General features: G+C 56.5%; 2 protein-coding genes and 1 pseudogene across 4 annotated transcripts in view; 1 reads left to right on the forward strand and 2 right to left on the reverse strand.

Annotated features, from left to right (window-relative positions):
* Window positions 1–27,865, reverse strand: part of POLR2F (RNA polymerase II, I and III subunit F) — a 69,099-nt gene that overhangs the window by 36,955 nt on the left and 4,279 nt on the right. The window contains exons 3-5 of one of the 2 annotated variants that reach the window (XM_031463248.2): window positions 27,707–27,837; window positions 24,023–24,094; window positions 23,387–23,568 (exon numbers count right to left, since the gene is read on the reverse strand). In XM_031463248.2, coding sequence (XP_031319108.1) covers window positions 23,478–23,568; window positions 24,023–24,094; window positions 27,707–27,837 — 294 coding nt within the window. In that variant the 3' untranslated portion in view covers window positions 23,387–23,477. Of the gene's footprint in view, window positions 1–23,386; window positions 23,569–24,022; window positions 24,095–27,706; window positions 27,838–27,865 lie in introns of those variants that run through there. The other variant, XM_064491450.1, reaches the window with a different exon arrangement.
* On the reverse strand, window positions 5,701–9,814 carry LOC116156267 (uncharacterized; annotated as a pseudogene).
* SOX10 (SRY-box transcription factor 10) lies at window positions 9,119–19,502 on the forward strand. 2 transcript variants are annotated; one of them, XM_031463245.2, is made up of 4 exons: window positions 9,119–9,328; window positions 9,836–10,347; window positions 14,958–15,226; window positions 17,775–19,502. In XM_031463245.2, the coding sequence occupies exons 2-4, from the start codon at window positions 9,914–9,916 to the stop codon at window positions 18,476–18,478; spliced, it is 1,407 nt and encodes a 468-aa protein (XP_031319105.2). In that variant the 5' UTR covers window positions 9,119–9,328; window positions 9,836–9,913; the 3' UTR covers window positions 18,479–19,502. The 2 variants fall into 2 exon arrangements, with proteins under 2 accessions (XP_031319105.2, XP_064347519.1); XM_064491449.1 differs by lacking the exon at window positions 9,119–9,328 and adding an exon at window positions 9,443–9,488.

The following is a 27,865-nucleotide window of genomic DNA, read 5'->3' on the forward strand; positions in this document are numbered from 1 at the left end:
AGAATGGGATTTCTATCCCCCATTTCCCCACCCCCGTCCCCCTAGTGCCAAGGCCTAAGGCTGCCAGCTCTAGCCAGAGATGGGGGTGGAGGGTGGGGCATGAGGGAGGAGGGGAAGACCCGGGTGCTTCCTGTCCCCCACCTCTTTCCCTCAGCCTCCTTGGGCTCAGGGCTGGGTCCCCCGGGGCAGTGGTGTCTGAAGCTGACAGATCTGCCCTGTCCTTCCTGCCTGCTGGGGGAAAGGGTGGAGCAGGCTGGGGAGCTGGCTCAGATGCCCTGTCCCCTCCTCTTCCCCTTCTCTAGGTCCTCAGGGACTTGGTGTCCCACTAAACCCAGACTATCCCTCCAGGCGCCCCAAGTTCCAGAAGGAAGAAGAGCAGTGGACTGGGAATCAAGATGCCTGCCTCCGACTATACTTCAATTAAAAATATTAATAACTTTAAAAAAAGTAGATGCCTGCCTCCATCCCTGGACAAGTTTCCTCCTCTGACCCTCAACCTCCCTCCTTGCTTTTGTCACCTCTCCAGGCCTCCCACCGCCCCTCGCCTCTCCCGTCCTCCCCACGAGGCTGTCCATTCATTCATTCATTCATTCGGCATGTCTGGTGTGCCTGGCACTCAGCTGATCACCAAGGGTTCATGAAGCTGACATCTTTGTGGGAGGAGAGACAGTAAATAACTACTCTCACAATAAATATATAATCATAAGTTGCAGTGACTGCTCTGAAGGAAAAGACTGAGGGGCTGTCAGAGAGAAAAGGTGATGCTGGAGGGTTGGGGAGGTGACTGCAGATCTATAGGCTAAGTGCAAAGGGGAAGCCAATGAGGTGATGGTGGAAGCAGGTTCCGTGGAGGGAGAGCATTTGGGGGAGCTCAGAGGACTGCGTTTAGGGAGGTAGAGGGTGGCCACTCTGGCTGGAGTCTTGGATGAGAATGGGGCCGAGTCATGCCAGATCACGCTAAAGATTTGGGATTTTGATCCTAAGAGCCATGAGAAGGAAACATTTATTTACTCCATCTGCAATCTGAAGTTTTATCTCCCTCTGTGCAGGTTTGTCTGTGGCATCTGTGTGCGTTAGAACAAATGAGTAAATGGCTAACCATGGAGAGCGAACTGTGGGCCCCGCCTGCAAAGGGCTAACAGGACCTGTGACCCAGGCCAGCAGACAGGCTCTTTGGGGAGAGGAGAAGTGGGGCAGGGCTCTTAGTGGGTTCTCTCTCTGGTCAGTGAGATTCAACAGATTCAAAAAGCACTTACTGAGCACCTGCTATGTGCTCACATGTCCAGCCCTTAGCAGCTGCCTCCAGGAGACAAAACCAGATGTGAGCATTTTCCTATAGAACCCTAAAACCTCTGACAGTAAATCTGAAAGCACCCACAAAGATCTCAGGGGCCAAATACCTCATTGTACAGATTGAGGAACGAGAGAGCCCAGAGAGGGTGGCTGACTTGCCCCAAGTCACACAGCAGAGTCAGGACCTTGGCAGAGTCAGGAGCAGCTCCTCCCACTGCACCTGCCAAAACTGAGGCACAGAGACTTCCATTCAGGGTTCTAGTCCCAAACAGGAGACTTTCAAACTCTTGACTTCTCAGCCTACCATCTGAATACAAAATCTCCCTGCCTGGCAGCCTCATGGACATACATTACACTTTCTGCCTGAACCAAAGCACCTTGGCAGGGGGCACACCCCCAGGCTGTGCCCATGTCCTTTGCTCTTATTGCAGTAAATGCAACTCTTGCCCCTGGAAAGGGAAGAGGTTTTCCTGGGTGCACTACATCCAAGGCATTATTCTACCCAATACGACCAGGAAAATGCTGGACATGGAGCGGCCACTGAGGTGACTGAGAGAAGGCAATTATCATGCCTACCTTTTGTCCCAGGCACTGTGCCAAGCACCTGCATTCCACCTTTCTTTCACCTCTGCAACCTTCCCATGAGGCAGGGAGTGTTCTCCTCATTTTCCAGACTAGCAAACTGAGGTGGAGGAAGATGACGTGACTGTCTCGATCCCACTGCTGGTTAGTGGGGCAAGGACTGGATTTGAACCCTGGACTCTCTGGCTCTGGGTCATCATTCAGTTCCCTTTTTCATTATGAACTGACATCGTCGAAAGATAGGGTAATCTTTTTGCGAGGAAGCCCCTCTGAGTTCACATAAACACTGAAATCCCATTAGATCACCCATTTTCACTGTCAGGGGACAGAGGTAGCCTTGTGAGAACAGGGGTGCACTCACCGTGCCAACCTCAAATGAGCGTCCTGGGCTCCACTCCCACCCAGCCTGCCCAGCCCCTGCCCTTTGGCATCCACGGCCCTGGTCCTGGCTAAAGCCCTGGATGACAGAGTGAAATGACAGGGAATCCATAATGAGAAGACCCAGGTTTCCCAGTCACCTCCTAAACTGGGCAACCTGGACAGCCCCTCCCCACAAGATGCCCTGCTGTTGCTCGGAGGAGCAGCCCCTCCAGGGGCAACACAAAGGGTCCCCTCTCAAAAAGGCCATACTTGGTCCTCCCATATGCTTCATTTTTTCCCTCCACCTTCACCACTCTCTTCATCCACACACATGTCTGCACTATGTTGCCTAACAGGTGTGTGGGAAAGTCTGAATGAATGAACCAACTCCCAACTGGTCCACAAGCTCCCCAAAGACAAGCTGAGCACTTGCCCCCCTTGACGACTACACAGACAGCAGAGCTTTGCCAAGGGTGGGTCCTCAGGAAACCTGGGGCAAGGAGTCCTGGCAGAGAGATCAAGTTGTGAGACCAAACAGTCACGTGACCTCAGCCAATCACAGTCGATCGCTTCCCTTTCTGCTTTTGTTTCATGGGATGATGATCCTGCCCTTGCTCTGCCAGCCTCCAAGGTTAGTGATCACAGCACTTAGGACAAGAAGCAATGGCTACTATCAAACCCAAGGTCAACCAACGGCCTCCCTTTGGGGCAGATGCCAGAGATGCTGATAATAATAGCTTCTATTTGCTGAGCCCCGTAATGTGCCAGGCACTGTCCTGAGTGTTTACATACAGTATCTGGTTTAATCCTACCCCGACCTGGAAGGAAACTGAGCTTCAGAGACATTAAGCCATTTTCCAAGGGCACACAGCCGGTAAGCAGGGGTGCCAGTATCCAAACCCAGAGCCGCCTAACTCAGCAGCACCACAACTCACCGCATGCACGTGTTCACTGACCCGCACGCCATTCACCCACTTGCATCACGCGCATCATCTCTGTGCCGGCGCCACGGAGGACGGTGAGAAAGAGCTCACAGCAGATGATGTCCTGCTGGAATGGTGAACGAGGTGGGAGACGAGGAGGCCCTAGGCCTTAGCCAACAGGCAAGGTGTCCCGTGGGCCAGGCTTGGCCTGCTGGGTTTGGGCAGCTCAGCGGGGCTGGGGAGAGTAAACCTGGCTGCAGCTTAGGTCAAGGGCGTGCGTAGGGGAGGTAGGGATCTGGGTGGGGACTGAGGGGACAAAGGAACTGAGGACTGTGCCCTAAGGCATGTCCAGGCCCTCCGTGGCTCAGAGCTCTTGACTCTTAGGAGAAAGGACGGAGGAGAGAAAAGGACCAGAGTCAGAGGAAAGGAGTTAGGAGAAGAAGGAGGAGAAAGAGGAGTTGGAGATAAATATTTTAAAGATCCATTTCTTAATAGCAGCAGTTAGCGCTTGTAACACCCTAAAAGGCCCTGCATGTCTAAAAAGAAAAAGTGGAAAGCAGTGTTTCCCAAACTTGCTTTCCCACAAAACTGTCTTTTCAAGAGATGCTGCTTCTGAGGAACACAGCAGGCTCGGAGGCACCACTTCGGAAACACTGGGTCAGGCATCGGCCTCTTGTTTTGAAATAGACTTCTTGGGCTATCGAACCTGGAAATGCCCTCAGAGATAACCCAGCCTGCCCCTCACATTATGCACGAGGAAGACAAGGCCTGGAGAGGAAGGAAGGTGGCCGAGGAGACACAGGGCCCCCACAGCCCATCTGGGACTTGAGCCTCCATCCCTGTTTGGCCATGGAGGACCTTGGCTGTGACAGCATTCTGGGTTTCCACGTCGGTCTCTCCCATCAAACTCTGAATTCCTCAAAGCCAGGTCTGGCCCCCATCACATCCCCACCCTAGCTCCTGGTCCAGAGTCCTGCACAGAGGGTACAATCACAAAAGTTCACTGCAGCATGAGAGGTTCGAGCAGACACCAGGAAGGGCTTTCCGGCAGCTGGGTCTGGATGACAGGAACAAGCAGTCTCCACTCAGTGCTTCTAAGAAGAGGGCAGAGGCCAGCTGCCCCGAGGCAGCGCTGGGCACTGGCCCCGGCTTCCTTGTTCCCGGAGTGGGTGGGGTTGGGAGGGGAAGGAAAGCTTGGGCCCCAGGAGCTGCCTTCCTGGCCCAGGTCCTCGACCCTAGGCTTGGACCAGAAACAGGGACGGGCAAGAGCCCTTGTTGGGACAGGCCTGGAATGCTGTCCCTCCTCCCCGAGTGCTCAGGCCCTCCGCCTCCAGGAAGCCACTATCCCAGCCTCCCCTATCTTTTTTGTCCTTGGAACTCTGACTGCAACTCAACCCAGAGAAGAATCCCTGAGGTTGTGCTGGGCCCTGGAAAGGCTGAGACCACGAGGAAGGCATGGCCCTGCCCTCAAGGGGGCACCCCGTAGAAAGTGGAGACTGAATGCCAGGCTGTGAAGTGAGGAGGTGAGGCAGGAATGAAACCATCTCCCTCTCCTCTCCGGGAAAGTAATATAGGAAGAGAATTCCAACCAAGGGGTGTCCAAGAGTGCGTTCCTAGAGAGAGGGCCTCTGAGCTGGGCTGTAAGCAGTGACTAGGAGCTCAGAGCAAGTGCAAAGTCCTGGGGGAGAGGGGCCGGGAGGAGGACGGAACAGCCCCCGGGGCTCTGCGCGTGGGTACCAGTCCACTCCCTCCCATCATTAGCTGGGTGAGCCAGGGCACGTCACTGAACCTCTCTGTGCCTCAGTTTCCTTCCTAGAAGGAAAATAATGACAGCACCCACACAGAGTTGTTGAGACTCCATGGACAGAGGCGCCCCGAGCTGGGCCAGCCCCTGGGGGGCTCTGGAAGTGTGGGCCTTCGCTACTGAAGGGGCACAGACAGGAGAGGCCCACTCATGAAGGTTTATCACAGACCGCCCTGGTCCGATGTCGGGATTCAACAGGCAGATTACAGGCTCCTGAGGCAAATGCACCGCGGCTGCGCAGTAAACACTTGTGCACTTGAACTGAAGTGAGCATTCCCCACCTCCTGGTTCCTAAACTACTTTTCTAATTACCATTTATCGGGCATTTATTCCGCACCAAATGTGTGTGTACGTGTGCACATGTGTGTGTGTATTCTTGTTTAATTCTCCCATCCACTTGGGGATATGATATATTAAATTATCCACGTTCTATACACACAAAAACCAAGTCCTGAGAGGTTAACAGCATCATTTGCCCAAGGCCATGTGGATACTAGCAGCAGGATTTCCTAACTCCAAGACCAGTGCTCTTTCCACTGCACCCAAACCCAGAAGAACATACTGGGGGGGTGGGGGTGGGAGTGGGGGAGCTAGGAAACGTTTAAGGGAGCTTCCACCCCTCATACACTCACCCAGACTCAGCTCCTGTCTCGGTCATTAATGTATCCTTGACCCTGACCCGTGCCCCTCAGCCCTCCCCCTCCCCAAACACAGCCCCTCCCCTGCCACATCCCCACAATTCCCTGCACAGCCCAGGGTCCCTGCAGTTCTGGCCTCCAGCTCTGGGGCCCACAGCCCAGCCCCCTCCCCTCTCCCAGGAGATTCTGGGTTCTGCAGGGATTCAACACAGCCTTGGTGTTCCAGAGACCCCAGAGAGGGAGAGCAGGGCCTCCTAGGGAGCTTCAAAAAGTAAACATTTCTGGACCTCATCCCCAGAAATTCAGAATCAGACAATCTGCAGGGGATCCAGGTTTTGTGTGTCTTTAAGACACCGCAGAGACCCTCAAGTGCAGCAAGGATTAGAAGCAGGCTCAAGGCAACGGCCAGGGAGCTGCTCAGAAACTGGGAGCGGGGCCCAGGCCTGAGGGAGCGAGAGAGAGGACAGCCTGGACCATGAAGGTCTCACTCACGTGGTGCCTAGAGGTGGCAGAGTGCCTTCCCAGCATCCCCTCCTCAGGCCCACCGCCCTGTCCTCGGAGGGAGTGCCCACCTAGGGAAACCAAGGCCGGAGTGGAAGCTCGACCTGACCAGCCCCACCCCTCAGCCTGCGCAGCCCTGGCTTGGCCGAATAGCAGATTTCCCCTTCTCATCCCAGAGGGTCCTGGGAGGCAGGCAGACGGGAGGTGACCATCGCCCCAGGGGACAGACAAGGGACTGGGGTTCAGGATTGGGAACCAAGGGTGGGGACTTCTACAAAGCAGGACCAGCACAGCTCCTCCAGGCAGGGTCATCAGGGTGTTTACATCTGACTGACAGAATTTCGTTCACTCTCCTCCTGTCAGAGGCCCATCCAAGGTATAAATCTGGGACCAGCCTCACAGAACCCAGGTTTGATCCCAGAAAAAACCCTGCTACTCCTGAAAGGCCTCTGCCCTGGGAAGGAAGCCTGAATCTCACCATTACATTCACACTTTTGGCCCTCCCTGTTGGGGAGAGAGAACAGGCTACTGAGTCCACCAGTCACCACGCCTCACCCAGGATGGGGGTTGCGGTAAGGGGGACACCAGCATCCTTGGGGAAGGGTCGGGAATGAGAGGGAAAAGGACCCCTCCCACCCTGAGCAGAGAAGGGAGCAGAAGGTGGCACTGGCCACCTGGTTGCTCTACCAAGAGCTGAGGCCCTGGTGTCTTCATCCTGGAGCCCTCCCCCTCTCCAACTCCCTGCTCTCCAGGGATGAATATGGGAACTTCACCCTCCCCTGCTAGAGAGAGCTGGGCCCCAGGGCCTGCAGTGGATGGAGGGGATCAGAGTTGCCAGCATGGTAGGTAGTGTGTTTACAGCAGGGGGTGCCCTCCACCCACAGCCCTGGGCATCTGACAGCACTTCCCCCGCACCCCTGCAGGCCCACCTGCTTCACCCACCACCTCTCAGCAGAAAGCCCAGCACAGCACTGTGGAAACAGGAGGAGAGAGAAAGAAAGAGACAGAGGGAAGGGGAAAGAGAGGTCCCCTCTGTCCAGTGTGGCTTCTCTGCAGACCTAGAGCGCCCACTGCCACCCCCACCCTCATCCTGGCACAGCTGGGCCCAGAGGGTAAGGGTGGAGGCGGGGAGTCAAGAGGGGAGCTGTGGGACCCCACACCTGGCTTCCTACCCTCCACAGGCACCCCTCTGTGCTCCAGGGGGTCTCAGGCCGAATCACAGACAACACAGACACCACACCTCCTCAAGAGGAGGAACCAAGGGGTGGAAGGATGAGCGGGGACCCACCGGGATCAAGAGATGCCAGGCAGGCGGGCAGCGGGCTGGCAGCAGCGGGTGTCGGAGACTGCTGCGGGCAGCCGGACACGACCGGCTGGATGCTTGTCCCTCCGTCCCTCTGTCCATCCAGGGCGGCTCCTCTCTGGGCGGTTCTGAGGCCGTGCGGGCGCTGTTAAAAAGCTTTTTATGTGTGTGTGTGTTAATCACATGATTGCCGTTCACCTGTATTTCGAACAAAGACAGCTCACTGTTTCAAGGCCCCGAACAAGAGTCTGGGCACAGGGAAGAGAAGGGAGGCGGGGGGAGGAGGGTTGGCAGCGCCGGGGGTGGCGTCGAGGAAAACTGGGGGGAGATTGTCCAAGGCCGGCGAGCGAGAGAAAGAGAAAACCCTTATCAAACTCCTAATTCACTGGGCTCCGAGGCCCCAGACACACTGGCCCGATTGTCTGGCTGGTTGTGTGTGCGAGCATGTGTGTGTGTGTGTTCCAATGTCCGCTCCCCCCACCCCCAACATGCCTTCGCCTCGTGTGACTACCTCATTGTGTCCCATTACCCACCCCCTCCACCCGCTTGGCCTTTCCCAAGCTTGAGGCCTTGCCTAGACCCCCTTTCCAGCCTCACTCCAGACAGGACTCCCTTGGGGTGGGCCTGGGGCCTTGCCCAGCTGCTGAGGAGCTCAGAACTAAATGTGGCTACCAGCATGGCCCAGGCTCCATCTATCCTCCCTGCACATCCTCACCTCTGCCTCAACACCCACCATTCAAGAAGAGAGAGGGGCTGTGATCTTTGGAGGAGAGACCTGGGAAAGCCTTGGATGATGGGCAGGACAGAAAAGTAGAGGGGTCACCCGGCTGGGGATGGGGCTGAGAGGGGAAGTGGGTAGACAGGAGGAAGAGGGAGGCAGGGCAATCCCCCACCCTTTCTTGGGGTGGGGGAGTGGGGGACTTCATGACAAGCAGAACTGGGCCTCCCATACCAAAAGCATGAACCCAGGATGGTAGGAGTTGGGCCCCAGGAAGTGGGGCCTTTCAGATATACTTGAAGAGGACCCCAGCCTAGCTCACACCCAGCCTCCTGTGCACTTTAGTCCTGTCTTTCTACCTTGAGCCAACCCAGCCCAGCCCTTATGTGTGCTGAGTGTCTGGTGAGAGAGGGCCAGGGGTCAAGCTGGGGCTTCTGCCCTGGGCAGGGGGTGTCCAGTTGTGTCCTGCCTAACCAGGTATGGACCTGCGATCTTCTCTTAAGTTGAAACAGAAAGGGCAGCCTGGGTGGGGGGTAGGAGGTAGGTTGACACAGGTTGGGAAGCAGTGCCTGGCCACTGGCACTCAGTCAGGCACTCAATAAGAGGTCTTAAGTGAAGCAACACAGGCCAGAGCCCTCACATGCAATAGAATCTTCACTTGCCTTCTCCTCATCCCTCCCCAATCCTTTGCCACCTAAGGCAGCGGGTTGGGGGGTCCTAGTTGGGCCCAATATTCCTCCAAGCAACAGGTTCTGACCCTGCCCACCTGCATCCATTGGCTTTCCTGGCCTGACCACCCCCACTCCTACACCTCCCAGGATGGGCCTGGGGCAGCAGCAGGGGAGCTGGGGTGGGGGTGCCTGACGGAGGAGCCCTGAGTGTTGGGGATGAAGGAAAGCGCTGGAGGCTCCACCTTCTGCCCTTCCCTCCCTCCCTTCTCCCCCTCCCCCTCTCCCCCTCCTTCCTTCCCCAGCCCTCGGCAGCAGCTCAGGGCTCAGTCAGTCTCAGGCTGTCCGGCCAGGGTGGTTGGTGGTGAGGATACAGGCTCTGTCCTGACGAGGCCGTGGCCTGAGGCTCAGGGCCCCCAGCCCCTCCCTCCCAGCCCACCAGCGTCACCCCCCCAGCCCCGAGCTGGACCGCACACCTTGGGACTCGGTTTTCCACTTCCTAAGGACAAGCCCCAGACTGGAGGAGAGGTCCGAGGAGGTGAGTGAGTGCGCAGCCCGCTCCTCCGCTCCTCCCTTCCGGGGCCCAGGTCTGGGACCCTGCTGTGGGGCGTGGGGTGGAGAGAGGCTGACACACGCATCTGTTCCCCACCAGGCTCCTCTAGACTCTGTCGTGGGTAGACGGAAGGGAAGAAGGAAAGGTGAGAGAAAAGGTGGGAAATTCCAGGAGCTAGGATTAGAGCAGAATAAAGAGTCCGTTTTTCTTCCTTTCCATCAACAAACCTCCACCCAAGAGGAGGTTTAAAAAAAAAAAAAAAACCACCCAAACCCACCCACACCGAGAGACGGTTGGGACCAGGTGGTGGGAAGACGCGGAGGCGGGAGCTAGGAGGCCGAGCCAGGGTCTGGCATGTGCGCGGGCCCAGGGGCTGCTGTGGGTTTAGGGGGAGCAGGGTGGGTGCCACCTCGGGGTTGTGCCCGCATCGCGTCCCAGGCCGCCGTCGGGGCTGCGCGCACGCTGCTCCATCGCGCCCTCCTTTCCGTCCAGGTGGGCGTTGGACTCTTCACGAGGACCCCGGCGGCGGGCCCCGGGGAGGCGGCCGAGGCGGCGGCGGCCGGGGTCGACATGGCGGAGGAGCAGGATCTGTCCGAGGTGGAACTGAGCCCCGTGGGCTCGGAGGAGCCCCGCTGCCTGTCCCCGGGGAGCGCGCCCTCGCTGGGGCCCGACGGCGGCGGCGGCAGCGGCGGATCGGGCCTGCGAGCCAGCCCGGGGCCCGGCGAGCTGGGGAAGGTCAAGAAGGAGCAGCAGGACGGCGAGGCGGACGATGACAAATTCCCCGTGTGCATCCGCGAGGCCGTCAGCCAGGTGCTCAGCGGCTACGACTGGACGCTGGTGCCCATGCCCGTGCGTGTCAACGGCGCCAGCAAGAGCAAACCGCACGTCAAGCGGCCCATGAACGCCTTCATGGTGTGGGCGCAGGCGGCGCGCAGGAAGCTGGCGGACCAGTACCCCCACCTGCACAACGCGGAGCTCAGCAAGACGCTGGGCAAGCTCTGGAGGTGAGCGCCCCGACCCGCCTCCGGGGAGCTCCTGCGGGCCCTCTAGCTGCGGGCGGATTCGGGCTAGACGGCACCGCCTGGGCTCTTCTCCTGGGGCAGCCACCTCCCCGATGGGACTGGAAGACCAGCTGCGGGCATCGGGCCTGCCCTTCCCCCAAAGTACCCCCTTGGGGTTGCGCTCGCTCCCAACTCTAGCGGCCTAGGCCCGGCTCCCCAGCCGGGGCAGCGGGCTGGGAGGCGCCCCCTCGCGGTTGGAATTCTGTCCGTGGCAGGCACTCGGGCCTGGGCTTCTTGGGAGACAGTGAAGGCTGGAGGGAGGGAAGGCTGATGGAGGGCTCCACACCCCAGGCCGTCATTAACCCCCTTCCTACAGGCACGCCACTCAAGGGTGCCATTGCCACCAGTTTCAGATGTCAGCGGGATGCGAGTTGGGTAGGGTGGGTGGGTGGGTAACGCTTGGGAAAGAACTGAGGGCCCGGCTGGAGAGACAGGGAAACTGAGGCAGCCAGGTGGAGAACTGGTGGGGGTAGGCGTAGGCGGCAAACAAGGAATTCAGACCCACGTCTTTGAAACTGAGGGACGGAGAACTGCGGAGGGCAGATCAGCCACTGCCCTATCCCGGCTGCCTTCACCATGCCTTTCTGGCCGCCGCTCCTTCAGGCCCAGAGGTTCTTCATCCTCCAGAGAAGAGAACACATAGAAAGAAGTCTCCCCCTCCCACCGGGTCCCAGAGCTGCCAGGCTGGTCCCTTCCCCTGCCTCCCTCCCTCTCCCAGTCAGGGCGCCATCTTCCTTTCCAGGGCCCCACCCAGCATTGAGTAACCTCCTACCCCTCCAGCTCTGGAGCTGAGAGTCCTGGCCAGGAGGAAACGTTAGACCCTTTCCTACCCACGGTCCCTCAGAGTCCCAGGTTCCCTGGAACCAGCCCCAAAACACCCACCTCCAAGGAGGAAGTCAGCCTCATCTCAGGTCTGGGGTTCAGCCTGGCCCTTGACCAGGGCAACTCTGCCCTCCACCGCCCCCAAAAGTCCTGGGCGTCTCAGAAAGAGAACAAGAGTCCCAGGAGATGCGAGCCTGCAGAAGTCACCCGATTCCCCACTAGACTGCCCAAGAGATAGGCCCAGAAAGGCAAAGGGACAGCAAAGGCCATATAACAGCTGGTGGCAGAGCCAGGGCCAGAACCCAGGTCTCCCAACTCTTCAGCCGGTGGTCTTCCCCACACCATTCTTGGTGACAAGTGGGTCACCCCTTCACTCTAAGACATGGTCAGGAGGTTGTGAGGGTGGGGGCAGAGGAGAACAGGAATGAGGAGCATTTGAGTTTCAGACAGTCTCAGTGTTGTCAGAGGAGCCTGCCACCTTCCCCTTGCCGGCCCTAGCACAGTGGAGGTTGGGTCTAGAAGGCCAAAGGTTTAGGGTGGTGGAAGGAGCAGTAAGGCCCCCAAGAGACCAAGAGGGATTCCCATTCCTGTCCTTGGCCATGTGTTTGTTAAAGGCCTGGTGCCCCTTCCTCTTCCCCGACCGCTCTTGGGTGCTCTGCTCACCCTGGGAGACCCCAGGTTCAGTAGCCAACCTGCTGCATGGACTCAGAGGGTCTTGCCCCACCCAAGAGCAGAGGCTGAAGTTAGCTCTTCTGCCCAAAGTCCATCCACACCCTGGTAGGGCTCAGCCCAGGCCAGTACCCTTGTTTCCATGGGACAGAGAAGAGCAAGTGAGACAGACAACCAGAAGGGAGACAGGCAGGCAGAAGAGCCCTGGGGACCATGAGCACGCTACAGTGTGAACCCAATGAGAGCGTCAAAGCAAGGATGGACCCCTCCACTCCTCCTGTACCCCACTGCCAAGGATTTAAGATTGGACCCTCCATTGTCCCTGTCTGTCCCTGTTCCCCCAGCTCAGAACCTTGGGCCTAGGCCCCTGCAGGAGGACTTGTTCCTGGCCACCACTCAAGCTATGTGCACAGGGGCCCAGAGTGCCCCCCAGGGGCCAACTTGGGGTGCGGCAATCAGGAAAGCAGGCGCTGCTTGCTCAGGACCCAACCCCAGGGGTAGGAGGGTGGCAGGACAATGGCAAGGATCAAAGGCTATGCCAACAGCGGGGTGGGCTACCTGGATCCTGGATGAGGGGCCTGGGAGGCATCTGGCTATGCACTGGGCTGGCCAGTCTCTCTAGTGGCTCCTGAAATCCCCCCAGGCTCATGACTCCCAGGCTGTCAGGAAGGGGGATGGTTAGGAGATCAAACTGGAAATCAGGGCCCTACACCTGGAAAGAGGTGATGGAAGTGGGTTGGGATCAGACACACCGACATCCAGGTCCTGGCTCCTAAGTGGCTGGGTGAGCTCTGACAGTCATGCCTGCCTGGGAAAGGACTTAGATGCTGATCTTATGGTGCTGGTGGCAAACTGGTTGACCTGTCTGGAGAGAATAACCAGAGCCAAGAGACTGGAAGTGGGGTCACAGGCTGGAGCCCCTCCCGACCCCCAGGCCCACAGGCCTCTTCCCTGACAGGAGCAGATGGAGCAGCAGCCAGTGCCCTTCCTTAGAAGCCCCCCTGTTGGGGATTCCAGTTTGAGTGGGGAATCAGCCTACTCTTTCCCCACCCCTATTCCAAACCTTGGCGACCCAGAGGCCAGAGGTGAGGCGAAGTGCAGATGAGGATGAGGTTCGCGGTTAGAGCTGTGGTGACTGAGTGAGGGCTGGCGCTGGAGTCAAGATTAAATTTGGGATTGGGATTATGTGGTGGGTTTGGTGTTAGGAGACAGGTTGAACAGAGCCGACGCTGGAGGTCTGGGTGAGGCTGGGGTTGAGTTTAGGGGGTGAGGTTAGGGTCAGGCTAGGACTGGGGTTGGGGCTGGTGGTCAGTCCTGGGCGCGCACACACACACACACACACACACACACACACACACACACCCGTGCCCTGCTGCCGGGTTAGGTTTCTACCGAGGTTAGGGTACGGCTGGGAACTAGCATGAGAGGCACCAATGGGATCAATGTCGGAATCTTCCCTCTTTTGGCCTGTGCCTCTGCTCCACACCCCCTGGCATTTTCTTGCTGATTCACATCCAGTTGCCAGCTGGGCAGAGGGCACAGGGAAGGTTTGGGGTGGGAGTGGAAGCACAGCGTCCCCAGCCATCCTGGGAGCCTCTGTGCCGGGGCCAGGCTGGCTGAGGCGCCTGCACGTGCAGCGCCCCCTCCCCTCACCATACCCACCTGTGGGCCTGCCCACCTACTCCCTGGGCTGTCTGGTGGGGCACAGCTGGGATGAGAAAGCCTGCATCCCACTCCCTCACCCTGAGGCCTTGGTCTGGGGTCTCCATCCCATCACTCAGCTAGAGGGACCCTTGGAGGAAGCTGGGTTAGGGCTGGGCTGGGCAGCCTAGGGGGAGGGAGCAGCCAGGGGAGGCTAAGCTGCAGAGGAATGCTGCTGCCCGCTAGGAGGTGCCTGGTATGACCACCCCCCCTCCCATCCTGGGCAGGGAGGGCTCAGCCTTCTGCTGACTGGGTGAAGAGGGCGCCCACTGTGGGGGCAGGCAGCTGGAGAGAGAGGCCCTTCGGGCAGAAGGACAGCTGCTCCTGCAGAGTCCCTTATGTCTAGGATTTTATGGGTCTCTTTTCTTCCTCTGAGTCTCCTCTGCCAGGTACCCCCATCCTGCCCTCCTCGCCCTGGGGCAGCCAAGCCCTGAACTTCCCCCCTGGCAGCCCTGGCCTGAGGCTAGAGTCCAGTGGACAGTTCTGCCTTTAGAGGCTGCCATCCATTGGCTAGGCTTGGACCAGGGAGAGAGTCTGTCTGCCCCCATCCAGGTTCTCAGAAAACAGTCTAGCTTCCTTTACCCTCTGCCACCCTGTGGACCAGGAGATACAATCTCCCCCAGGAAGCAGTGGCCCCTACATAGTGAGGGGTACTCATATCCTGCCTCCCTCGGCCCCACCACACTGGAATTCACAAATCCATATTCCAGAGTTGAGGGGTTCCACCCCAGGTCCTCCTGTCCGTCCACCCCACAAGCAGCATTAGAAGTGCACCTATTTCTCAAGGTGCTGGCCCATCCCCAGACCTGGTGCACCGCGTTTCACATCCATTATCTTGGCCAGTCCCACACCCAGTGAAGTAGGTATTATCATCCTCATTTTATAGGTGAAGAAACTAAGGCTCAGAGAAGTGACTGGCCCATGGTCACACAGCTAGTAAGTAGCAGACACTGTGCTCCTCCCCCTCACCATGCTGCTTCTGTTTGCACACCGCCAGTCCCAGGGAGCTCACCCCCTAACGAGGCAGCCAGCTCCACTTGCAGACAGCTTTGATGATAAGAAAGGTTTTCCCTTTCTTGAATTGAAGGAAGTTCTAGGCTTCTCATAAGCTCTAACTCCATCCTCAGGAGCTGCAGGCTCATTCCTCTCTCACACTCCAGCTCCTGAGAGATTTGGGGGCAGAGACCACTGCCCCCTGAGGCTGTGGTGCCTTGGGCTCATGTCCTTCAGTCCATAAATCAAATGACACAACCCCCACCCCAGGCTCTGCCTGCTGAGCTCCCCATCCCAGGGCCTCATTTTTCCCAGGGCAGACACTCACGATGGCCCCTCTGCTGTCTCCCCCAACCACCCCACCCCAGGCTGCTGAACGAGAGCGACAAGCGCCCCTTCATTGAGGAGGCCGAGAGGCTCCGGATGCAGCACAAGAAGGACCACCCAGACTACAAGTACCAGCCAAGGAGGCGGAAGAACGGGAAGGCAGCCCAGGGGGAGTCGGAGTGCCCGGGTGGGGAGGCCGAGCAGGGCGGTGCTGCTGCCATCCAGGCCCACTACAAGAGTGCCCACCTGGACCACCGGCACCCGGGAGAGGGCTCCCCAATGTCGGATGGGAACCCTGAGCACCCCTCAGGTGAGCACGGGGCCGGGAGCCTGGGTAGGGGGAGCCTGGGTAGGGGGAGCCTGGGCAGTGGGGAAAGGCAAAGGCTGGATGGCTTGAGACCTCGGCTCTGGGAAGGGCTGACCAGTTGCCCCAGCTGGGATCCAGGGGCCCAGAAGGAGTTTAGTGGGGACTCAGGTGTCAGGGGAGGTGGCTGGGCACAATGGCTCTGGCCAGGGCTGACAGAAAGGGCCCTGCTGCTGGGTGAAGAGGCCAGTTAAGGAGGCCATGGAGGCTGGTGGAGGAGTTACACCAAGGAATACCAAGAGACAAGATTTTGAGAAACAGGAGATCAGATGGAGGAGAGATCTCTGCCTCTTTCCCACCTCCCAGCCTGACAGGGGAGACACGGCATGTGATGATGAGTACCTGCCATGGAAGAGCCAGACACAGGGTATCCTTTCACTCTGATTAGTCATAATAACAGCTAGCACTGCAGGGAGGGTACAGTTCAAGTGTTAGAGCACATGCTTAGCGCGCCCGAGGTCCTGGGTTTGATCCCCAGTAACTCCTCCAAACATAAATAAATGAATAAACCCAATTACCTTGCCCTCATAAAAGAAAAAAAATAGCTAATATTAATTGAGCACCTACAGTGTGCCAGGAACTGTGCTAATTGCCTGATGTGTATTAACTCATTCAATCATTCTAAAGTTTGAAGAGGCAGCCACACTGCCTGGGCTCAGACCTCAGCTGCGTGGCAAATTACTCTCATTTTAGAGAGTAAACTCGACAGAAAACCGAGAGTAACTTGCCATACAGCTGAGGTCTCAGCCCAGGCAGTATGGCTCCCAGGGCTCTGCTGGCACCATTGCTGCCTCGCTGGTGTTCACGGCGTCCACAACACTGCACGTGGGTCAGGCCCATGGGAAGTCTCTGGGAGCAGAGCTCTGCCTTCGCTCCAAGACACGCTCCGAGTCCTCCTTTGTGCTAGACCCAGAAGCAGACATCAGGTGTACAAATGAGGAGCCATGGTCCCTGGCCTCTGGAGCCCACAGGCTAGAGGGATGAGCAGGGATGAAAACAAGCAAATTAAGTACAGGAAGAAACAAGCACCCATGAACCCCAGACCCAGAGCAGGCATGACCTCTAGGGAGGAGTCATCCATCTGTCCACCCAGTCAGATCTCCAGAAATATCCAGCTATGCCCCAGACGCTGGTCAAGGAGGGCTTCCAGGAGAAGGCCATATCTGAGCTGCTTGGTCTCTGTTTTACTGATAAGTTAAGTGATAAGAGGAGATAGAGGGTCTGCCCAGGGTCACACAGTGACAGAGCCAGGCAGGATTCAACCTCAAAGTCCAGACACTCTGGCCAGCCCAGGACACAGCACTGCCCCAGGTCTGATGGAGGAGGCACAGGCCTGCCCTCAGGGAGTGCCCAGTTTCATAGACCATGAACATGTTCTCTCTCGGATGGGATCCCCAGTCCAGCCATCCCTCCCTCACACTCCTTCAGGAACACACACACCCCAGAAGACTCTGGACCATGTACAGAACCACCTCACAGCATAACTGTGGGCCTGGGCTTTTTCTTCACCTTCAACAGCTCAGCTACCCCTCCTCAGGGAGACCTGCCCCAGGTCAGGATGAGTGGCTTCCCCCGCCAGTCTCCTGAGCCCTGTGCATGTCCCGTCCTCACGGCACTTCTGACGCAGCGCTCTAGCCACGTGTGGGTCCCTGGCTCTCCCCCAAGGCTAGGAGCCTGTGCAGACAGGGACCCATTTTGTTTATGTTTGTATACCCTATACCTGGCACTTAGCAGTGCCCTTAAGTGTCTGCTGAATGAATGTGTGAATGAGAAAACAAAGAACAGGGTGGAGCAGGTCACTTATCTCAGGGCTCCCCTGAACAGGCAGGGAGAAGGCAACTGGAGGAACAACGAGGCAGCGCAATGTGTGACGGGAGCTGGGAGTGTGGTCAGGGGCTGGGTCAGAGGGAAGGTTTCCTTGAATAAGGAGCACCTGAGGTAATCTTGGGAGGAGGCATGGGGTTGGATGCCACACATCGCTGTTCAGGGGTCGGAGTGGAAGAGGGACAAGCAAGCCAGCAAAGTGATGAGGGTGGGAGAGGTCGGCAGAAGGAGCAGCCAGTAGAGGCCCAGTGCGCTTAAGAGAGAGCAGGCGAATCCAGACCTACGGCCAGACCCCATCAGGCTCAACAGCTAAGGAACAACGGGAGCAGGGAGGGAAGCCGACTTCAGCTGGTGTGAGGAAGACCTTTCCAATAGGAAAGGTTTTTCAAAATGAAGCAGGTCTCTCCAGGAGGTGGGTGACAGAGGGGAGTCCTATTCTGGGTAGGAGACAGGACCCATTCCTAAGGTTGGAGAATTTCATAAATAACTGGAGATCAACCCAAGATCATTATATAATTAAATGCCAACCCGGGCTGCTGAAACATGTAAAGCTCACAAGGTCATGCAGTGATGGGCCCTCAGCCTCCTGGAGGCATCCTGTCTGAAAGTGAACCATCAGCATCCGGAAGCCTCTCATCTGAGTTCCCGCTTTCTGTCTCTTTTCCCCCAGGCCAGAGCCATGGCCCGCCCACCCCTCCAACTACCCCAAAGACAGAGCTGCAGTCGGGCAAGGCAGACCCCAAGCGGGATGGGCGCTCCATGGGGGAGGGCGGGAAGCCTCACATCGACTTCGGCAACGTGGACATCGGTGAGATCAGCCACGAGGTAATGTCCAACATGGAGACCTTTGATGTGGCTGAGTTGGACCAGTACCTGCCGCCCAATGGGCACCCAGGCCATGTGGGCAGCTACTCGGCAGCTGGCTACGGGTTGGGCAGCGCCCTGGCTGTGGCCAGTGGACACTCGGCCTGGATCTCCAAGCCTCCAGGCGTGGCTCTGCCCACGGTCTCGCCATCTGGTGTGGATGCCAAAGCCCAGGTGAAGACGGAGACTGCGGGGCCCCAGGGTCCCCCGCACTACACCGACCAGCCGTCCACCTCGCAGATCGCCTACACCTCCCTCAGTCTGCCCCACTACGGCTCCGCCTTCCCCTCCATCTCCCGCCCCCAGTTTGACTACTCTGACCATCAGCCCTCAGGACCCTATTATGGCCATTCGGGCCAGACCTCTGGCCTCTACTCGGCCTTCTCCTATATGGGGCCCTCGCAGCGGCCCCTCTACACGGCCATCTCTGACCCCAGCCCCTCAGGGCCCCAGTCCCACAGCCCCACACACTGGGAGCAGCCAGTATATACGACACTGTCCCGGCCTTAAAGGGGTTCCTGTCACCACCACCACCACCCTGTCCCTTCCCCCAGCCCTTGCACCCTTTTCCTCACCCATCTCAGGCCTGGTGGCGGCTGTGGAGCAGGCTGCAGAGGCTGACAGCTGGGGGAAGGCCTTCTGTCTGGCTCATTGCCTTTGATGACCCCACCCCATCCAGTCTGGGCTCCAGCCCAGGCACAGCCCTGGGCAACTCGGCTGGGCAGAGGAGAAGGAGGTTGATTGTTGCCCCTAGACTGAAAAATGAGGGGCTGCACCTTCCCCCCAGGAATGACCCTCGGCCCCAGGATCTGAGAAGGCCCCGCTCATCCTCCTCTGGAAGGAGGGGAAGCCTCGAGGGTGGGATGGGAATCGGAGGCCTTGCCACTCTGATGCCCGTGTTTCCTCTTTCGTGGGGAATGAGGGGTCTGACATAACCTGTGCCTCCTGTGTTGTGTGCCCAAGCCAACCAGAGACCTGCATCAGGGCCTGGAGCAGGCTATGTCTGCCCCTTGGGGGCTGAGGACAGCTTTGAACAGCCTTGATGGAGTAGGGGTGGGGTGGGGGCTCAGAGGGCCGTCTCCTCATCCCTTGAGTGCCCCCTCCCCTCCTAAACACAGGAAGGAATTGGCACAGAGGCCCCCTAGATCCAATTCCATGCCAATAACCTCATTCTTTGTCTAATGGAGAAAGAGGGCCCAGGTCCTCCTTCACTGCAACCTCGCAGACTTTGAGGCACATCCCAGGAGGCAAGGAGGCAGGGGCTCCGGGAAAGGATTCGGAGACAATTCAGACCCTTCCTCCCGGGCCCCCGCCAACTCTCTCTTCCCTCCAGGCTCTGTGGCCCCTACTCTGTCAGCCCCAACTCCCTGGGCTTCCCCGAGAGTTACAGCTGCCCAGGCCCAAGCCCTTGGCTCCAGGGAGACCCAGGTTGCTGTCAGCAGGCTGAAGACACTGAACTCCTGACGTGTACATTCTGCCCTGGCCTTTTGCCCTTTGCCTCCCAGTGGTATTTGAATAAAGTATGTAGCTCTGTTCTGCCCCTATTTTCCTGTTCTGCAGCCCCCGTGGTCCACATGTAACTCATTACTGCCTCCCTCTTATTTATCTCAGTAGCTCCCTCTCCCCTCTCCCCTCTCCTAGGTACTCCAGCCCCTATTAACTCTGCATTAAGCATTCCACATAATAAAATTAAAGGTTCCGGTTACCTGCTTGGTGGGCCTGACCTGGCCTGTCTCTTGGTCTCTTATCCCTGTACCTATGCTTCTTCAAACACTTTCTGGAAGTAGCTAGCGGTTGAATGCAAAGGACACATAATCCAAAGGTCTCCTCTCTCCCAGTGCAATGGGTCAGGACAACTGGCATCACAGTGGGGTCAGTGTGTGCTCAGGACTGAGGCCTTGGGTGGGAGCCCTGGCCGCAGCCCAGCTGTGCCCACACTGCAGGTGGGCCACTTGCTGGCTCAGCTGGAACTCACCAGAGTGCCTTCCAAGCAGCCCCTTTGCTCACCCGAGAGAGAGAGGGCCTTGCCAAGAATTCAAGGAACAGGTATTTGAAAGAAAGGTGGGTCAGGCCTGCTGTCTTGCCATCTTGCCATTAGGATGGAGGATGGGCCTCCTCTCACTGTACCTTCCTCTTGCCAGCTCCCCCAACACACACACACACACACACACACACACACACACACACACACACACACACACACACACACACACCCAGTGCAGGATCCAGGTGAGTCCTCATAGCAGCTGCCCACGTCTGAGCGTAAAGCAGGATGGCAGACATGCCATCTAATCCTTCAGGGCTCCCTTCCCAAAAGCTCTTTCCTCAGCAGAATTCCAACCTGCACTCGGGGGCTAGGAGCTCCTCCACCTCAGGGACAGGGGAAATGTCTTCCCCCACGCTCCACTGATGGACAGCTCTGGTGGTTGGAAGTCTTTCCTTATACCCAGCTCATAGTAACTAATAGCTACCGTGCACTGCGCACTCCCCAGCTGAGTGCTTTGTACCGTTCAGGTCTATGAGGGAGTGGGTCCAATCATTATCCCCATTTTCCAGATGGAGAATTGACACTTTGAGAGGCTGGTGCCAAGAAGTGCTAGCGCCAGAATATGAAGCCAGCTGACTCCAAGGCTTGCGCTCTTAACCACCATCTCTTCCACCTGCCCTCCTTCCGCTTGTCACCTGGAGCGATGCTTATTTCACCGCTCCAGACCAGCATCCCCAGCTCTGTATCTGTTTCTTCTGCCTGTGGGCTCCAGCCCCTCACCTCCTAGTTAGGACCTCGGGTGGGATACGGAGCACCAAGAACTAGCCCAGTCCCCCAGGGAGGCCAAACTGCCAACTGGAGGCTGTGGCACGCAAGTTCTTCAGGCCACCTGGCCAAAGCTGTGGCTGCCACAAAGCAGAACCCCTGCTCTTGTGCATAAAACCTGCGGCCAAGTCAGATCACCCCCGAACTGTATATAAGCTGTTTTCTGGTGTTTTGTTGATTTTGTTGTGTCGGAGATAAATGCAGGATTTTATACTGACCTTTAACAGATTTCATCTTGTTGGATTTGACCATTTCGTCACTTATCTTAAATCCTTTGGAATTTTCTGAATCCAACCTATAACTCTCCTTCAGAGTTACGTCTCTGAAACTTGAATACCCTCATTCAGGTCACTAATAAAAAAGGTTGGGAAGAAGAGGGAAAGGCCCTGTGTGCGCCACTAAATACCCCTCCATCATCAGTTCTGTTACCTGTACTCTCAAGGAAAGAGTGTCCAATCACTTCTCAGTCTATCTAATTATATCACCTTAAAGTACATACTTCTCCATCCTGGCCACAGAAAGACTGTCTGATGTCTTGTTAAAGTCAAGGTTCACTCTGTCCGTGGCAATCCCCCAACCTACCAGATCAATAACCATTGAAAAAAGAGTATTTGGTTCACTTTCAGCAGCGTTCTTAGAAACCCTACCCTAGCTCCAAAATCTTTTATTATATAAGTGTTTTCAAATATGCAGTAGCCTATTCTAGAAATTTGTTAGGGACAAATCAGTACTAACCTTATGTGCTCATAATTTTTACAACCCACCCTTTCCTGCTAGTGAAAAGCAGGACATTAGTCCATGTCTGGTCTGCTGTCACCTCCGGTCTGCACCTGTGCTCAGTGGGACTGTGGACATGGAGCGGGGCGAGTGGGAAGGGCTACATTGAGAAGGTGAAACTACCACCTCCAGGACCCTGCACCTCACGAAGATCGTCTGGGAAGTCACTGGGGACACGGCAGGCGGGGAAGCGGCCCAAAAGAACAAATAACCCTGGAGAAGTCGGAAGACCTGGCTTGTGTTCATGCCTTAGACCTATGCTTCCAATGTGCTCAGGCCTCAGTAAAGTAGGGGCTCTGAGTGTAAACAGAGAAGGGGACAGGTGTTTCTGGAGAGGACTGAGAAGACTATGCCCAGTCTTGGCCAGCTGAGTAGCAAGGACTGATTCCTTGAAAGAGGAGCAGAACGGGAAGGGGGAGGTGGGAGGAAAAACACCCTTTCTCCATCTCCTCTACACCCTATCCCCTAAGGGTTAACCCCCTCCCTCTCCCAGCCCCTTCTCTCCTCCTCCACCCAAACCCCATCTCCCTTTAATCACATCTGATACTGAGCGGCCCAGCAGGAACAAAGAGACCATTTAGAGAAACGGGGCCGAGAAAATGACCCCCGCACTCTGGGGCAGCCGCCTGGATGCCAGCACAAAGGCGGCATTTCAGAGCTGAAATTTCAGCACCCAACTTGATTAAAGGATTCCACAGGCTTGGAGGAGGGTGGAAGGGGGTGCGAAGTCCACTGCTCCCTGAATTAACCCTTCTCCAGAGCAGCAAACACCCCTCCTGCTCCTGGGGATGCTCATGGCTCCCACCCTGTCCAGGGTGCACCCACCCTCAAGCGCCCTGCCTCTTGCAGAGGTCAGGCAAGCCTGCTCCTCTCTTCCCGGAAGGGGAGCTGGCAGCAGAATGGAGGTCAAGGCTGGAATATTGAGGGAGCCAATCTTCCCTTCTATCCCTGTTAGTGTCAATACATACCCTCTCCCTGAGGTCCCTCCACCCGGCCTGGAGGGAGGGAAGAACCAGTGTGACTGACTGGTCTTCCTGCAGGCTGGGTAAGAACAGGCCCCACTAGGACCTAGAGCAGAGGAAGAGGAGTTCTGGTCCTGATTTAATGTCATGCCTTGAACCCAGAAGCCCTGCTTCCCTGCCCGCCATCATCCCAGCACCCATCCTAGGGAAGGCCTTGTAGGAGCAGGGCCCCACACAGAAGAGAAATGACATCTTTCCAGAGGCTAAGAATGAGAAGGTATGGGTGTGGCAGACCAGAGAGGTGGGTCACCAAGGACAGTGTGCAGGGAGTGGCCTAACAAGTGGGGACCAGGGTTGGGGGAAGAGGTGGGCAGGTGCTCGGCCCTCGCTCCAGCTGCTGACTTGCCCAGCAGGGCTCTCTTGGGGAGGGCAGGAGATCACTGCATCCCCAGGCTTCCTGCTGGGGCACAGGCTCCTGAAAGGGGATCCGAGCCCACGATAAGAGACTCGAGGCAGGTCCTTAGGAAACAATGGGTGGCTTGATGAGACCTGCTCTGTGATACTCCTGAGAAGGGAGAAGCCCCTGCAGCCAGTCCCCACTGGAAAGGAAATTGGGGGTTTCCGTGGCAACCAGTTCCCTGGGCACAAAGGCTCGTCTGTCTGCTGGGAAGGCAGCTGAGGTGTCTCCCTGCAGCCGCCTCTGCTCTGGTGGATGGCGAGATGTAGGGAGAGTCACGGGGGGAGGGCCCTGGTGCCTCTTCAAGAAGTGACAGTCACAGGGCCACTGGGACGAGTGCACCCTCCAAGCAGCAGGGCAGTAACAGGGAAGAAGCAAGAGGGCCTTGCAGGTAGCTGGAGGCAGAGGGGTTTGAAAAGTCAAAGGGTTTATTATTTACACGTATAAAGAATGTGAGACTAGAAACTGGGGATGAGGCACAGCCAGGAAGATGATGCCGGCTCAGTCGGTGATGATGAGCTCGTCTACCCCCCAGTCTTCATAGCTCCCGTCGGGCAGGTAGCGGCGAATGATGATGGGGATCTTTCGGGCCCTGTGGTGGGGAGAAGTCAAGGCACATGAGGGCTGGTGACCCCAGCTTTGCAGAAGGGACAGAACGTGTGCAGAATGCAAGGGAACAGAAGTCTTAGGAGCATCCTCTTGAAACTATGAATGCACTTTGTAGGAACGGAATTACAACAAAAAAGCTCCTGCATCCCTGAGTGTGGGACAGTGGGTCTGGAAGGACCCACGGCTGAAGGGAGGAGGCGGCAGGGTAGAGGGATGCGGTAGGGACAGGAAAATTCTGACAGACAGAAGAGGTCGATGTCTCATCAATGTCCTCCCCTCCCAGCCCCCTCCTCCCTGGTGGGCTGACTCCTGAGCAGACTAAGGGTCTACAGGAACAAGAACCACACTTCCCAGCAGCGAAGTAGGGGGAGGGGGGTACAGCAGAGAACCCAAAGGATGCCTCCCAGGCGCAGTGAACCACGATCTGGGTGACTTACTTGAGCTCTTTCATGGCGATGAGCAAGGGATCTGTCTCCCCCTCCAGCTCCACCATCACAGGGGCACACATCCTGCAGGTACAGGGACAAGTGATGGGGGAGACCAGACGCACAGGGAGAAGGCCCAGCACCAAGTGGGAGGCTCGCTTCACAGACAGGATCAGATCAGCATCCCAGTCCTCCCCTCAAAAGGGCACCTTCCAGGTAGGCGGGTGTGGCGGATGGGGAGCGGCGCTTCAGGGGCACTGACAGTGAGGGGACTCCAGTGGGAGCCAGCAGACTAGTCTTAAACTTTGCCTCCAGAGAACTGAATTTTTCTCCAAATCTCAGTATCCTCATTTGAAAATGAAGACAAAAGCCCTGCCGCGCCTACACAGCAATGATGCTAACACACTGCTGGCTAACGAGCAGAGACTAAGGAAGTGCTATGCGCTGCTTGGTTAAGTACTGTTGTCACTTCCGTTTCACTCCTGCAGAAACTGAGGCACAGAGAGGTCAGCAAATTGCCCAAGATCGCACAGACAGTAAGTGGCAGAGCCAAGGTTTGAATGGAGAAGGCTCCTCCCTGCTGTGTTAACACTTCCCATTAAAAAGCTGGTGATCCATAAACTGAAGAAAGGTGTTCCAAGTGTGAGCTTTCATCACTGGGCCCTACAACATTCATCACGTCAGCAACTCTGCCAAGGCCCTTCCCCAGGACCCATCCCAGGCTCCTGAGCCTGAGGCCACAGCAGAGTATTCCAGCACAAAGGACCAGCGTGTGCAAAAGCTCTTCCTTCTGATTGCTCTAACTCAAGCCCCCAGCCCTGCCTCTGGGTCTAGGTCACCTCATTTTCCTTCTCTGTCTAGGCAACACCCCCACAAGGGTCCTGCTCCCACAGCCTCTACGTGGGGCCTGCAGTCAGGCACTCACCCTTCCATGACACTCCATCTGGCCCATGCTTACCTTTCCAGCACCTTCTCATGCTACTTGCTTGTATTTACGCCACGTTCCAGCCACAGCAAACTACCACAGTTCCCAGACACAGCCTGTTGTCTCCTTTTTGCATCCTTACATAAACACCGCCTCGCCCTACAGGCCTGCTCAAATGTCGCCGCTCTGGGAATCCTTGCTGAATCCTCAGTGCCCTGACTCATCTTACAAACACTTTTCTCGGCACTAGTATCACTATACTGCAACTTCTTGCTTGAAGTTTCCAAATTAGACCTGGTGGCCCAGGATCCCATGCCCTAGCACAGCACTTGGCCCACAGCAGAGGCGCTAAAAACAAACAAGCACAAACAGGGCCAGTTCTAGGCCCACTTCCTCTGGGAAGCCAACCTTATTGATTCCAGCTCAAACTGACATTAATGGATCCCAAACCTGATAATTATCAAATTACTAGGAGCATTCTAAAAATACAAGCTCCCAGGAAGTGGCTGTGGTAAACATGCCACCGCCAGGTGGTGCCAGTGAGCCGGATTGAGACTTCATTCAAAAACTATCCAAGAAACATTTGTTCAGCACCTCCTAAGTGCAGGATCGCATGCCCAGTACTCAGGATAAGCTCCAGCCCTGGTTGTCCAAGGGCTTACAGCAGCTGAGGAAGTGCCAGATGGCACCCTAGCCCTTAATCGGAAGGAGCACTAAGCAGAGCCGAGCCTTGCTCCCAAAGAATAGCAGGATGTTGGGATCTGGTAGTGTTCTGAATACCTGCCTCCTGACTTTTAAGTGCTCCACACTGCACACCAGATGCACGCCCATCTTCTGAACTCATCACTCAAGGCATCAGTGACATCTTCTTCAGTCTTGTGCCCCAAGGTACTTGCCACTCCCCCGCCGCAGTCCACACATACCTCCATCTGGACCTTTCCTCGTGCTGTTTCTGGCACCTGGGATACGTTCAAAACCTCCCTTTACTTGTCCTCACTTGAATTCCAATTTCTTCCTGAGGCCTCCCCAGTCACTCCCTTCTTTCCTTTTTGTTCCTTTTGTAAAGCACCAACCCTGCCTGCCCTGGGTTCTGGGTATTTACAATAGGTCCGTCTCCCCCACCATGCTGTAAACACCTGAAGGACTGGGGGATTGTGTCTTTAATCAGCTTCACATCCACAATAGGTGCAAGCACAATATTTTATTGGATGCTGAAAGACTTTAACTTGTATACAGTCTATTTGTTTGAAAAAAATAATTAATGAAGTATTCTTTCTGCTGGGTCATGTTTAGCAGACGTGAGCACTGCCCAACAGAGCGCTCTGCGATACGCAAATATCCTGTCTGTGCTATCCATTACGGTAGCCACAGCGGGCTACTGGGCAGTGGAATGTGGCTAATGAGACCAAACATGAACTTTTACTTAGTTTTACTTAAATTTAAATGGTCAAATGTAGTCAGTGGTGACCATAATTGATGGTGCAGGCCTAGAGGATCCTGACCCCAGTGATACCAAAATCATCGCACCGAGTGCAGCAGACCAGCAAGAAGTGCAACAGGCTGGCAAGAGGCCTACTGGTGCCAAATGGGCAAGGAACAACGTTGCCCACCCAGAAAACCCTCCATTGAAGTGGACAGTGGTCACCTCCGCTCCACAGGACTGGAGGAGATAACGTCCAAGGCTCTTTGAAAACTCGGGGGCGGGGAGCAGTGTGCAGACTGAGCACCACCACTCCTCCAGCACTCATGGCTCCACAATTCTGGCCCCAGCTTTTCTTCCTATTTTTTCTATTTTCCACTATTCCCTACTCAAAGCAACCCCTCCTCCAGATACCCACCATTTCCCACTCCAGCTTGCAAGTTCAGTGGAGAGCCCCTTTCCTTGGCCTCACGTTTCCCCAGGAGGGCCTTCTACAAGAGCAGCAGTAACACACCTGCCCTCTCCATCCTCCCACTTACTCCTCACCAGGATGGAGGGGGAACCCATCTAACAGGGGAGCCTGGGGAAAAGCAGGCATCCGTGGCCCAGCCTCTTCAAGAGTCCCTGCTTTCTCAAAGCTGCCTGCCTGCAGCGAGGGCACTTTCAGATCTGTCCTCCGTGATGCCCACCACCTCAGCAGGCGGGCTCAGCCCTGCAGAGATGGCCTCTGGATGCCTGCAATGCCTATGGCTGATGGAGTGCAGGCCGGCATCGCACATGCTGGTCTCCATCTGTTACTGGCTATCCCTTGAATCTTGTTATTTTTCAATTAGTTCCAAACTTGGGAGAGAAAAGGCAAGGTTGCTCATTTCAAATCCCCAAACCCCCAGCATTGTTCTGTGCTTTCACATCTCTAAGTGGCCTCTGCACAGAGGGCTCTCCCACTCCTCTGGGCTGGCCATAGGCTGGTCAAATCAAGAATCACCTTAAGCCCAACAGGTGCAGCCATGGCTCCCCAACTTACCAGCCCACAATGGTCTAGGGCTGATTTTATATTTTTATTTTTGCTTCCCTAACCTGACAGGCAACCATCAAGCTCTGTATTCTTACCGCTATTCTACTATACTGCTGTTTGACTCCTCAGATGTTTATGTCCTATTTGTCCACTGGATCACAAACTCTGAGGGCAGGGGTCTAGCATAGGGCCCGGCACACAGGGACAGCACCACCCTTGTCTAGCATGTGAGAGGAGGGAGGGTCTGTTTTTGGGGCCAGGCTGGACCACATCAATAGCTCATAGGCTCCTCGTGGCCTGACCGTTGGAAAAGATGGTGAAGAGGCACACACTCACGCGATCTGAAGGGCTCGGGTGCCCAGCACGCGGGCTCGCTCATACTTGGTCATATATGGTGTGGTGATTCGCTTCTGGTTGGCCTGCGGTCGCTCTCCAGAAGGGAGGATCTCAATGTTCTCCTGGCCCTCCTGGACACCAAGGCAGAAGAGGGAAAAT

This window comes from Camelus dromedarius, chromosome 11, assembly GCF_036321535.1.
Source record: "Camelus dromedarius isolate mCamDro1 chromosome 11, mCamDro1.pat, whole genome shotgun sequence".
NCBI lineage: Eukaryota > Metazoa > Chordata > Mammalia > Artiodactyla > Camelidae > Camelus > Camelus dromedarius.

Bases quoted from the DNA above. Each gene is read 5' to 3' on its own strand.
- SOX10 (XM_031463245.2), top strand. From the start codon at position 9,914: ATGGCGGAGGAGCAGGATCTGTCCGAGGTGGAACTGAGCCCCGTGGGC. The intron at 10,348-14,957 runs GTGAGCGCCCCG...ACCCCACCCCAG, and splicing joins ACGCTGGGCAAGCTCTGGAG to GCTGCTGAACGAGAGCGACA. The intron at 15,227-17,774 runs GTGAGCACGGGG...CTTTTCCCCCAG, and splicing joins GAACCCTGAGCACCCCTCAG to GCCAGAGCCATGGCCCGCCC.